The 12,565-nt window shown below is 42.4% G+C and overlaps 1 protein-coding gene across 2 annotated transcripts in view; it reads left to right on the forward strand.

Annotated features, from left to right (window-relative positions):
- The window catches only part of SSH1 (slingshot protein phosphatase 1), a 56,836-nt gene that overhangs the window by 22,326 nt on the left and 21,945 nt on the right, over window positions 1-12,565 (forward strand). Inside the window, exons 3-7 of one of the 2 annotated variants that reach the window (XM_039861959.1) lie at window positions 3,847-3,950; window positions 7,707-7,771; window positions 8,246-8,367; window positions 10,507-10,575; window positions 11,627-11,692. In XM_039861959.1, coding sequence (XP_039717893.1) covers window positions 3,847-3,950; window positions 7,707-7,771; window positions 8,246-8,367; window positions 10,507-10,575; window positions 11,627-11,692 — 426 coding nt within the window. Of the gene's footprint in view, window positions 1-3,846; window positions 3,951-7,706; window positions 7,791-8,245; window positions 8,368-10,506; window positions 10,576-11,626; window positions 11,693-12,565 lie in introns of those variants that run through there. The other variant, XM_039861960.1, reaches the window with a different exon arrangement.

Genomic DNA, 12,565 nt, shown 5'->3' on the forward strand with positions numbered 1-12,565 from the left:
CTTATCTGCCTCCTCAAGTAGTGATTAGCATGACTGAAGAATTTCCAGAATGTAAAAGTGCTTTTGAAAGTACCAAATAACTGTGGCAGCTGCCCACAGTCACTGTTGGGTGAATGGATGGTGATTTGAAAGAAATAGAAATCCTTCAATATGTCGATTGCAACAAGAATGGGGTCCTCCTTGCTTGGGATCTGCGTCTCGGCAGCCAGCTGTTTTCCCTCACAATTTCTAATACACACCCTATTGCTTGTTCCCGAGGCCTGCAGAACAGCCGTGGGAGGAAAGTGATTAGAGGAACTTCAGCTGTTTTGCTCCCTCTGAATGGCCCTCTTTCATCAAGATGTGCAGGGACAAGGGCCTTTTTTAACCCAAATATCAGGGGAAGACGAGAGTTCCACAAGAGCCGGGTGCCTTCAGAGTGGGAACGTCAGCTGAGGACGATGACTCCTCGCTGAAGGATTGTAGCTTCTTCCTCACCTTTCTGCTTTCTCCAGAGGGGTGGAAGGCAGGAGCTCCGGGCGGTTCGAGATGCGACTATGACAGTCATGAACCTTTTTTATTTTACTGACTTCTGCATCTCCCTTCAGCCACCTCCCTACTTCTGCTCTTCAGAGGTTTCCAGACCAAATTAGTATGTATCACCACCTCTGGTTCCCTTTTTTTTTTTTCTTAACCACGTATCTGTGTCTGGGTGATTCTGGCTGTTTATTCTCTGAGGGCTGGTTTTTTTTTTTTTTTTTTTTTTTTTGAGAAGCCTCAATTGAGGTTTTCATCTCTTTTCAGTGCCTTGTAGAAACTTTAATCTCATGTCATCTTCTAAAAGGGCAGTAACCATGTGAGAACACGTTTGTACTGTGGTTATAACAGTGTTGAGGATGGGGGCTGGGAGGGCAAGGGCCGAATTCGTTTTAAATCCCCCATCAAGATTTTTCTTAAAGCGATGGAGGAAAACAGTTACATTTTGTTTGTCTGAGTCTGGCCTTCTGGAATTTAGTCGCCCTCTTTTAGGACACCAGCATCTTTTGGGAGAAGGCTTGTTTTTCTGTAGCTGGGAAGAGTAGTTTGTGGATTTGTGCTTCCTAGCCCTGAGTACCTAGGATAGTGCATGTGTCACCACCAAAATGGATTTGTTAAAGGACTTCCTTCCCCAAAAGGGCACCTTGAAACTCATGAATCAGGGTACAGTGCCTCTCGGTATTAGAAGCCTGACAAAGAAAGCCCCATGGAGCGCTGGCAGCAGGAAATAGTGTTCGCATCAGCCACCCAGAGGGTGCGTGAGGCTCTGGGCCCTGAGTTCAGAAGACGGGAAACAGGGTCATGAAGAATATCTGCATCTTGTTTTCATAAATCCTGTGACTGCTCATGCTCTGCGGCCTCTTGACCTCGCGAGTCAGTTTGTGTGGTCATCCTCGTGCTGTATCCTCTCACAGTCTCCCCAGACGCAGGACAATGGCACAGACTTGGGATAATGTGTTCTCTGGGTGTCCCCGCAACGTCTAGTCTCACTCTTTCCAGTAAATGCCTCTGACCAGGAAGACAGAGGCAAAGCGATCTTGGGCCTCCTGCATATCGCTCCGCTCCCCGCAACTTCATGTGTAGATGGAAGGCTCTGAGTTTTCATCAGTCTCAAGAACACTGAGGAACAACTGGCCTTGTCAGTGATCACGGGACAAAACCAGCCTATTCTTTTGCATTGTTCTCCTTTTTTTCCAAAGGAAGTGTAAGGGAAACCAAGGGAATTTTTGCCCATGATTTTCAAGGCAAAGGTCACCGATAATGGCTGGCTGTTTCCAGAGTGCTCTGGTTTCTGGTCAGTATGGATATTTTTTTCCCTTTTTTTTTTTTTTTTTAAATTTATGAACAAAAGAAGCTGATGTCTTCGCCTGCTTTGATAAAGTGATTGTTGTTTTAAATTTCCTGGATTTTGGAGTCCCTTGGGCAGCTCTTTCAAATTTTGACGCAAATAAGTGGTTAAGTGATCTGTGTCTAAAACAGAATAGTTCTGAAAACAAACTTGATTGTAAAATTTTAAAGGAGAGGGTGACAAGTTTTAAGGGTAGAAAAGTGTTGGGTGATTCTGCAGCCTGCTAAAATAAGATAACCTGGATTTTAAGTTGGCCAGATGAGTACTAAAGAGCTTCTTGCCTTCCATGGGTGAGAGTGAGACCGCAAAGAAAGGGTGCTCTCATTTCTTTCATTATTTATAATCCTGGGCTTCTCAGCACTTGAAACTTGCAGCACAAACACGTGACTAATAGATGGGAAAGGATAACTTGGCAGTACATTTGCGATAATACGTGAAGAAGTGTTGTACGGATGTAAAGTATTTGTGAAATCTGTAATGCCAGTTATCAATAATTCAAAGGCCCGGATAAGAAAGGCAGAACTAACTAAGCCTTATTTGATATTTGAGCAATCACTATTTTTAGCATGGGAATTCAATTAGGAAAATAATAGATTTTACTGTGGACTTAATATTCTAGAAGATAACCATTTTTCTGATTCCAGGAGCAGCTGACTTAAATGCTAGTTTGCTTGCTGCATTTTCTTAGTACCTAGAGTTATATATTAGACTTAGCAGAGTTTTTTATTCTAGAATTAGAACTTTAACCATTATCATTAGATATCTGGGGCAAAGGTGATCTTGCTTTATTATATTGTAGAAAATGTTCTTGTATTTGTATCAGGAATTGATTTGCTTTCTGTTAAAACAAAAAAAGTACTGCTTTTTCTTGGAGAGTTTCCCTTTGAATCATTTATATGTTAATTGGTTGTTCAAGAGAGAATTAATGATTTTTACAGTTCCCTAAAACTTAAATTGAGATCTTTTCCCACAAAATTAATAAAAATAAGATGTTTTTCATTATAACATCTAGTATATGATTTGTATTACTTTGAAAATCAAAAAAAAAAATCATTTAACAAAGTTAATATTTGCTCAATATAGAAGATTGGGAAGATACTAGGAGGTAGAAAGATGATCATAGGTAGTCCAACTCCCAAAAAAACACTGTTAATAATTTTGGTATATTTTATGGGTAACTTTCAGAGTTGGTGGTATTTTTGAATAATTAGCAACAATAGCTAATTATAGTTTTTCAATGGATAGTCTTAATTTCTGCATAAAGATTTTTTTTTGATGGCCTAATCATGAAAGTGAAAAAAATTTTAATTGCAGTTTTTAAAGTCGCGGGTTTAATATAAATGTTATTGATAGCTAAAATAAAAAAAGGCCAAAGATTCATTTTGCTGAGAAATTCATTGGGTCGACTTAAGGTTTTCTATAAACAGTAGTGGGCACAGTAACCTTGACTAAGTTAAATCACAAGTCAACAGCTATCCACTTTTCTTAAGATGCAAATAAATAGTGAAAGTATAATTTCTTCTTCTTTGTATTCCATCAAAGGCAGGCACCAGGAAGCAATGAGGTTGTTAAAAGTCAGGGGGTTAGAAACAGATCAACAGCAAGAGTAAGAAAAATTCACAAAGTGAATCACCCCCATTCTAATCAGAGTGTCGGCCTCTCTGATTAGATTTAGAAGCTGTGGTACAACAGTGAGATCCCTTTACAGTATCCTGCAGGGAGGAACTCTTGGCCCTGGAGGAGCCCACATAGAACCTTGGGTGTTTTAGCAGAAGCATTATTTCAACACGCTAACTCTCCTTAGCAAGCTTGTATCAAAGGTTTGGGAAGAATACTATGTGAAATTGTTCTAAAAGCTGTTTTATCCCATTTGAATTTTACATGCCATTTGTCCACACTCGAGCTTTTCCTCTGCAGCATGTCTTTGCCCATTTTCCTCTCACAATTGCAGCCTAACCATGTTCTGGTTTTATTCTTTCTAGCTTAAGTGAGAGCTTTTTCATGGTGAAAGGAGCAGCCCTCTTCTTACAACAGGGAAACAGCCCTCAAGGCCAGCGAAGTCTTCAGCATCCCCATAAGCATGCAGGTAAATTGATGTTCTTACATTGGAACTTATTTCCTGTGCAACTAGAGGAATCTTCCATTACTGGTGGCGAGCTAGATGTTGGTTTTCAAGTCCAGAGAAATAGCAAAACCAGGTTTGTAACGACGTACAGGTCGAAACTCTTTTCTTGAGCAGGCAGGCCATGCATGTTTTCCAGGTAGCGCGGGGAGCAAGTGACCCTTTTGATCATATGTGTCTGCATAAGAAGTAAGGCTGTCAGCAGCAGTGTTCTGTTTGGATGTGAAAATTCCCTACTCACAATTTATCCGTTACCGGCAGATTTTGAGTTATAGCATGACTTTTTAACAAGTGTACCACAACACATTATAGCCAGAAGTTGTCTGCTTGAAAACAGCCACCTTGCAGTGCTATATGTACCAAACCTGGGGACACTGTCATTTCTCCAAGCATTTGGAAAACTCTTCGTTTGGAGATTTTCTTCATGAGCCTTTAGCATGCACTGAGATGAGAAGTCTTTTTTATTTTAATGGTGGATTTGGTTTTGAGAAGTAGACAGAAGTGATAAAGTGAGGATCAGACCTCACGTTAATTTAGGTCCAAAAGCAAACAAATAGGAAATGCCTATAAACTAATAAGACTGGTTTTCCTAGGCGACTTGACTCTGAAAATTTGAAAAGGGGAAATCAGAAAACATTTGCTCATAGGTTCATCTTTGTAATACATGGGTAGCCTCGCCAGGCACTTCTTGGATGGGTGGCATATGTTTGACTGTGAGCTGGAAAGGCCTCTGACTCTCAGAACAACAGGTGAAAGCACCTAGCAATTGGGGCCAGTTTTCTTGTCACCTTGATCATTTCGTTTGTCCCACCTCAAGTCATCCAGCCTCATTTTGAAGCCAGGTGCCTAGGTTAGAATTTCATATCTTACAATTTATAGCAAACACCAAGACTCAATCAATATTTTCACATAGTGATATTTATAATCAAGGTTTAAGTCTGTTTTAAGCTAAGAAAATAATTGTCCTGCACAAGAAAGGAGTGTGGTTTAGGGAAAGAATATGTGCTTTGGAGCCAGACAGACCTGGCTTCTGGTTCCAGTTCTGTAACTTCCTGTGCCGTCGTAGTCAACCTCTGAGCCTCATAATCTTTGCAATGGGCACCACATACTGGTATCTCAGATGATATGGAACTTAAAATTTAGGCAGAGTAGCATATTTACTTCCTTGTAGGTACTCCATGAATGATAGCTATAATTATTACTACAGTGATGTCTAGTACAAAACTATAAAGAGAACCTTATTCTTGAATCTGCTAACATTTTTATTCTGTTAGGAATTTAACCATTGTTTATGTTTTACCCATAACATGTACAACAAAGCAAATGCTCAAGCTTTGTTCACTAAGTGTAAAATGTCTCCATCCTCTAAATCAAACAATATTTTCATACTGTGTGAGAGCTTGGAGAAGTAAGTGCAAAACCATTTTGTAAAAACCCTAAGCCAGACTGGTTCATGCATCTCTCGAATGTACATGAGAGTAGGAAGAAAGCCACTGGCTTTGTTGGCTCTTCCGCCTCCACAGTCTGGACTGCCAGTGAGCGCACAGAGGCAGAGGGACTGCTAACCATCCCAGGACTCTCAGTAAATGACCTTGGGGCAGGCACAGACTAGACTTTATGTCAGTTCCTTTTTTTCTAGAGTTATCATCCCGTGGACAACCCACAGTCCCTTCAGTAATCACCATGCAGAGCTGAGTACAGCTGAGGATTAATTCTGTCTGTATAAAAGTAATTCCGTTCCTCTCAGCCAGTCCAGTCAGTCTGTGACTCTTGCTGGGGCCTCTACTTTCGGCTTATGTTCTCTGATTTTTTTTTTTTTGCAAGTGCTTAGTGAACACTTGAATATGTAGAGACTGTGTGTGGACGCAAGGCCAGGGGCAGGATTTCTGTCTGTCAGCAATTCCACATCTCCACAGGCAATCCCCCTGACAGGAGTTGATCTTTGTGGAAAATAGCCCTTTCATTTAGGCACTCTTCAGACAGGCAGCTGTTTTTCGCTTTATCTGTATGTTTCTGTGACTCGGAGTGGATGGTGGTGGAGCCCAGGCAAGCCAAGAACCAGTTGTGGTGGTTGTATAGCATTAGTGGACACTACAGGGTTTTGTTAGGTAGAGGAAGGGGACGGAGAACTTTGTGTCCTTCTTTAACATGAATCCTGACCTCCAAGTCATTCCTTATAGAAAGTGGTGCCAATGTCAGGTGTTGTATGCACACTGTGGAATCCTGTGATAGATAGAACAGACAAGAGGGACAACTTTGTAACGACCTGATTCCTCTCTGAGGCAGGAAGTACTATTTGGACATCATACGTCAGTCTGCCCTAAAATTTAAAAGATACTTTTGCAAAAGGAATGAATACAATGTATTGATCCTTCTGGGTTTCTAATTATGATCTATAGGATAATTTTTTTCAAAAAAGATAATTCTATTTCTATTAGAATGTTGCACAAATTGAAATTTATACAGATTTTCTATGAGTCATTCCTTGTACTTTCCTAGACCAGCATCTTTACAGATGAACCTTTTCTTCAGAAAGAAACTCATGCAAACAATTAAAAATTTTTTTTTGATTGCCGTTGACATACAATATTATATTAGTTTCAGATGTACAATATAGTAGTTAGATATTTATATAACTTACAAAGTCATCCCCCTTATAAGTCTAGTGTCGCCTGATACCATACATAGTTATTACAATATTATTGACTATACTCCCTGTGCTGTACTTTACATCCCCACAACTGTTTTTATAACTGGCAATTTGTACATCTTGATCCCTTCCCGTTTTTCACTCAGCACCCAACCCCCCTCCTATCTGGCAGCCATCAATTTGTTCTCTATCTATGAGTTCGTTTCTGTAAACATTTTTTCAAATGTATAAACGAGGGAAAAAGCAGTGTTAGTCACACTTGCAACTTACTAATTATAAAGCTCAGTTATGGGGGCCTGGAGGGCACAGCTCTTCTTCAGTTAGGTTGAACCTGCATGGCCATGACTCACCTGCATGACTCACCACCTGGGAGAAACTTGCCTCCCCTCACTGCAGTCCAGAGGCACCCCCTGGACAGTGGGGCCGCTCAGAGAAGTTTGAAGCCTGGCTCTAGATTACTGCCTCTTAAAAAACCAGGGTGGGAGGTGGGGTGTAATTTTTAGAAAGAAAAGAGAAAATAACATTGCCGTGTTATCCAAATTATTTCTCTGGGCACTCAGCATGTACTTGCTATCTATAGAGTCGCATAAGCATTTCTCCTCCTGGTTGTGGAAGTAACATCTATCTCTTACAGAAAATGCGGAAGTCACCCCCAGTGCTTTCTCTTTCAGACTGACTCCTAGCAAATCCCGTTTCAGAAGACATGTCTGTAGTTGCTGCTGTCCCACCCTGCAAAGTGATATTTCCTTGAATTTAATAATATTTCTTCTCTAGGATTGCCTGTATTTGCCAGAGTTTGTATTTAAAACCCCACCTTGCAAATATTTCAGAAAATAAAAGTGACTTTTGAAAACGTGGCAATATCCTCTGCCTCACTCATCCTCATTATACATTTCAGGAGTGGAATAAGACAAGTCAAGACTTCAAGTAGTTCTGATGTTTCTCCCGTGGTATAGGTAGAGGAATTTTAACATTTAGGTCTTCTCTCAGGCTCTTAAAATCAGCCTCATAGGTTTCTGCTTAGAAAGTAAGTGGGTGACCTTTTAAAACTTTCTTCATTCATCCAATAGGTGACTTGCCCCAACATCTTCAAGTAATGATCAACCTTCTGCGTTGTGAAGATAGAATCAAGCTGGTAAGAAGAGATGAGAGTGGCAAGTTTTAATTTTTAATTGTGAAATTTGGTAGGGAATTATTCATGAGAAATGGGTACATACAGTGGTAGGGGGTGTGAGTTTTTACTGCTAGCAAAATTTCCCAAATTGTTCACAAAAGCCGAAGCCAGGTTTGCCCCTTAGTACCCCAAAGCTCCAGGGAAGGGATGTTTCAGGACTCAATGTCTGTCTGTGCTAGGTCAGAATCTTCATTCTCTGGATTTTATTTACCCATTTAACAAAATTTAGGGGGCGGGGGTGGCAGTTCTTTGAGCCAGGCAGTGCCCTTCCAGTTGGGGATATAAATGAGACATGGCCCCTGTGCCTTAGGATCTCATGTTAATTGTTAAACTCACAGAGGGAAAGGTAGAAAACAGAAGTCCTTAATTTGGTTCGGTGAAGCAGGTGGGGTATGGCCCGGGAAGGCAGCCCAGTGAAAGCATCTGTTTGTCCAGGCCGTGCGCTTGGAGAGTGCCTGGGCGGAGCGCGTCCGGTACATGGTGGTGGTGGACAGCAGTGGTCGCCAGGACACAGAGGAGAGTATCTTGCTGGGAGTCGACTTCTCCAGTAAGGAAAGGTGAGTCTAAGGGGACAGTGGTTCCCTTCTGTGACAGGGACAGGGGTTGCGCAGGCAAAAGATTTCCATGGCGCCGTGTCCGTGGGAGATGACGGTGCGGTGTGTGGCGGCTGGTAGGCAGCCGGGGTGATCCGGTGCTGAGGACAGTAGAAGTTGCCATTTTAGCTCTTGTGTACTGAACGCCGTGCTCGATCCAGTCTCTGCTCTCAGAGAGCTCAGGGTCTACTGACAGAATAGAAAAGTTATGCTGTGCTTAGAGCTTTAACATTAGGTGTTATTGGGGGTGCTCTACCAGAAGGCACCTTAGCCAGGAGGGCTTCCCAGAGGAGGCAATGGCTGTGGTGAACAGCCAAGTGAAAGTAGAAGCCAGTTCAGTGAAGCAAGGGGACGCCTTCCAGGCACACGGGCCCATGTAAGAAATATGGGATTGATTGGCATTGTATCAAATACCTTATCCAGTATTGCTATCCCATGGATTCCCAAATACTTATTGACAGGTCCTGGGTCAGAGGCTAGAAGAGAGGTTTGGAATTTCCTAATAACTGTTGGCCAAGTCAGTTATATCATAGACCCTATTATGTGTGTGAAGTGAGGGTGAACGGCTCTCCTTACCTACGATAAGTTAATGCGTGTGAGATCACTGCAAAGGCTGGATTTGTTAAAACCGGATTAAATGGACTCCCTTTAGTCATCATTCATTAATGTACTAATTCATTAAGCAAACACTTTATTTGCATTCTCCTGTGTATGATGCAATAGGCTAGGCCCAGGTAAACAAAGAAGCCACAGTATACACAGTTCTCGACATCAGAGAGCCTATAAGCTTAGTGAGGAAGAGAGCCATAACCGGATGCTGGGGTGATGGGCTCAGTGATAGATGCACAGGGGTGTCGTGGGAATACAGGAGAGGGCTGGGCGTTGAGGGCCCATCCCGAAGGCCTCTGGAGCGTGTAGTGGCTAAGCCAAGGACAAGTGGGCACTTGGGCAAGTTCAAGAGTACGGGTATGTTGGCTATGGTCTCTGAGGGGTCCCCTCCTTGCCTTGTCCTAGTACTGACACAGCCAGGAGCTCTGAGTCTCATCATAAATTGTCTTTTGTAGCTCTGCAGAAGAAACGTAATTAGCCTATCAAGGATGGGTAGGACTGCAGGTTTGTACCTGAGAATTGACCTCACATGAAAGGCTTAGTTTAATTTTACCTAAGGGGCTTGAAGCTACCTGCCCCACAGCTACAGAAGCAGAGGGTGGAAGAGCTTAGCCTGGTCACAGAAGCTCTGGAGGAAGAGCTGTCGTGTGGGTCCAGAGCTCCCTGTTTGCAGAGTCACAGGCTCGTAACATTACTCCCTGGGGGAACTGTTAAGTGGTAGCAGAGATGTTAGCTCGAGATCCCTGGAGGTTGTCGAGCTGGCCTTGGCACAGTTACAGCGGCTTCACCGACTCTTTTTAAACGCCTGAAGAATTTTCATAATAATCTGAGGAGCCTCTCTGATAAAGCCCTTTCTTTCCCTCTGTGTGTTTCAGCCACTCTAGTCTCTAAAATATCGTTTTACTGTTACGATGGGCAAAATAAAAGTAGATTAAGCTAGTTTTTAAAATGGCAGCTGCATAAAAGGTACAGAAACAGATACCCAGACATGAACTTCAGTAATGGTGTTGGCATGCTCCCCTCCCCATCACCTCAGGACAGGAGGCTGGGGTTGGCTTCCAGTATGCGCCTGTTGTGTCCCCCAGAGTGCATGTGGCCTTGTTCCAGGAGTGCGCCAGCCATTGGCGGCTTCGCCCCTGCTGCAGCGAGGGCGTTTGGTCAGCTGGTTACTCCTTGTCCCCTGAGAGCTGCAGCTGAGACCTGGCGTTTATGGAGCTGCAGCCGTACCAAATAGTGGGGTCATGTCTCCAAGCAGGGTCACTGGTGACTCTCTCTAGCAGGGCCATCCCAGACCCCTGGCTTGTAGATTTCAGTGGTGAACAGTCCCTAAAGACAGCCTCGGAGTTTCTTCCAGATACACACCCAGCAGTCAGACCCAGGTCAGGCTGGATGGGCTGGGTGAGCTGGATGGGCTGGGTGAAGACACAGAGAGGGAAGATTGTGTGTAGGAGGGTGGATTCTAACTCTAGATGTCTTCTCTTTCCTCACATGTAGTAAAAGCTGTACCATTGGGATGGTTCTCAGACTGTGGAGCGACACGAAGATCCACCTTGATGGTGACGGGTAAGGAGATCTTTTTAAAGGATTCTTTTAATCACTGTAGACCCTGAAACACAAGTTGGTTGGGGCATCATTGCGTAATCATTTGCAATAGAATTATGTGTGCAACATGTTTATTAATCAGGGGAAATAATATAGCCCCCCAGTGAGCCATATAAGGAAGGGCACATTCCAGACATTATGTAAGGGAGTTTGGGTCATGAAGTATCAATGGAAGCATATTACAGAAGATCCACTGTTGAATAAAGTTCAAGAACAGCGGTAAACTGACATTCATTTATTTACTTTGACTTATCGAATGAATACTCCCTATGTGCCCTCCATTTGGGGCTGGTCCCTGAAAGTTTACAGATAAATGTGACACAGCAGGAGCTCTCAGTCTTTGGGGGTGCAGGAAAAGACATACAACTGATAGGTACAACCAACTGTGTTTCGAGTGCCTCTTTGGGGGCTGCAGGGGAGGAATCATTTAGTTTGTCCTGGGCAGGTACATTAAGAGATGAAGGGCCATCTGAGTTTTGCATATGTTTGCTCCTAAGGGGAAATCTGCGTGTTCTGTAATGAGTGGAAGGAAGCAGAATAGGAAATTGTCCCTACACTAGGATTCTAACAGTAAAAGTTACGTTGCCTCATAGATAGAGCTGGGAGAGAAAAATAAAAATTTGATTTTTTGATGAGGTAGGATTATAGTTTTCTTTTTTCTTTTTAAAATTTTATTTCCTATTAATATATTATCTATGCAGGAACGTAAACATCGTGTCAAATGCTGTCATTTCCTCAAACCCTTTGCTGGGTTCAGTTTTTGGTAGACCTTGCATTGCTGGCTTAGAAACAAGCCTTCCACATTTGAGAGCCTATTTATTTGTTTGTTGGTTGGTTTTTGCGTCTGCCCATATCTCTGATGCAGTGGGCCTATTGTCCCTCATCAGACAGCATGTGACACAGTTGTCCTGAGGGTGTCCACAGTTGGCCTGCCCCCATCATCTTGCAGTGATGTGATTAGAGGGTCTGATTTCCTTCCACGGTATCTTTCTTCCTTGTTTTTCATTCCCAGTGGATTCAGCGTCAGCACAGCAGGAAGGATGCACGTCTTCAAGCCCGTATCTGTCCAGGCCATGTGGTAAGTGTGGTTTTAGGGACTTTTAACTCCTTAGAAATATTTTCCTAGCTGACAGCGTGACTATAAAAACCCCTTCTGCTTAGAAGCCTATTTAGGTGCATTTATTTTGTGTGTATGGAAAAATATACAAAACAAAATTTACCATTTTACCATTTTATGTACAAGTCAATGACATTAAGCACATTAACAGTATTGTGCAGCCATCACCACCATCCATCTCTAGAACTTTTCCATCAGCCCAAACAGAAACTCTGTACCCATTTAAACACCTACTCCCTATTCCCTACACCCCAGCTGTGGCAATCATCATTCTACTTCCCATCTCTATGCCTATTCTAGATCCTTCACGTACGTGGACTCATACTTGTCCTCTTGTATCTGGCATCATTCCCTTAGCATAATGCTTTCAGGGTTCATCCATGCTGTAGCATATGTCAGAATTTCATTCCTTTTTAAGACTGAGTAATATTTCATTCTATGGATATACCACTTTTTGTTTATCCATTCATTTGCTGATAGACTTTTGAGTTGTTACCACCATTTGGCTATTGTGAATAGAGCTGCTGTGAACATTGCTGAACAAAGTATCTGTTTAAGTCCCTGCTTTCATTTCTTTTGGGAGTGGAATTTCTAGATCATATGGTAATTCTATGTTTAACTTTTTGAGGACCCACCAAACTGTTTTCCACAGCAACTGTACCATTTTACACTCCCACCAGCAGTGCACAAAGATTCCAATTTCTCCACATCCTAGTCTTTTTTTTTTTTTTCATATAGCCACCCTAATGGATATGAAGTGGTATCTCATTATGGTTTTGATTTGCGTTTCCCTAATTAATTAATGTTGAGCATCATTTTTCATGTGCTTGTTGG

The sequence above is a fragment of the Pteropus medius genome, unplaced genomic scaffold, assembly GCF_902729225.1.
Source record: "Pteropus medius unplaced genomic scaffold, Ma_sr-lr_union100, whole genome shotgun sequence".
Classification (NCBI taxonomy): Eukaryota; Metazoa; Chordata; class Mammalia; order Chiroptera; family Pteropodidae; genus Pteropus; species Pteropus medius.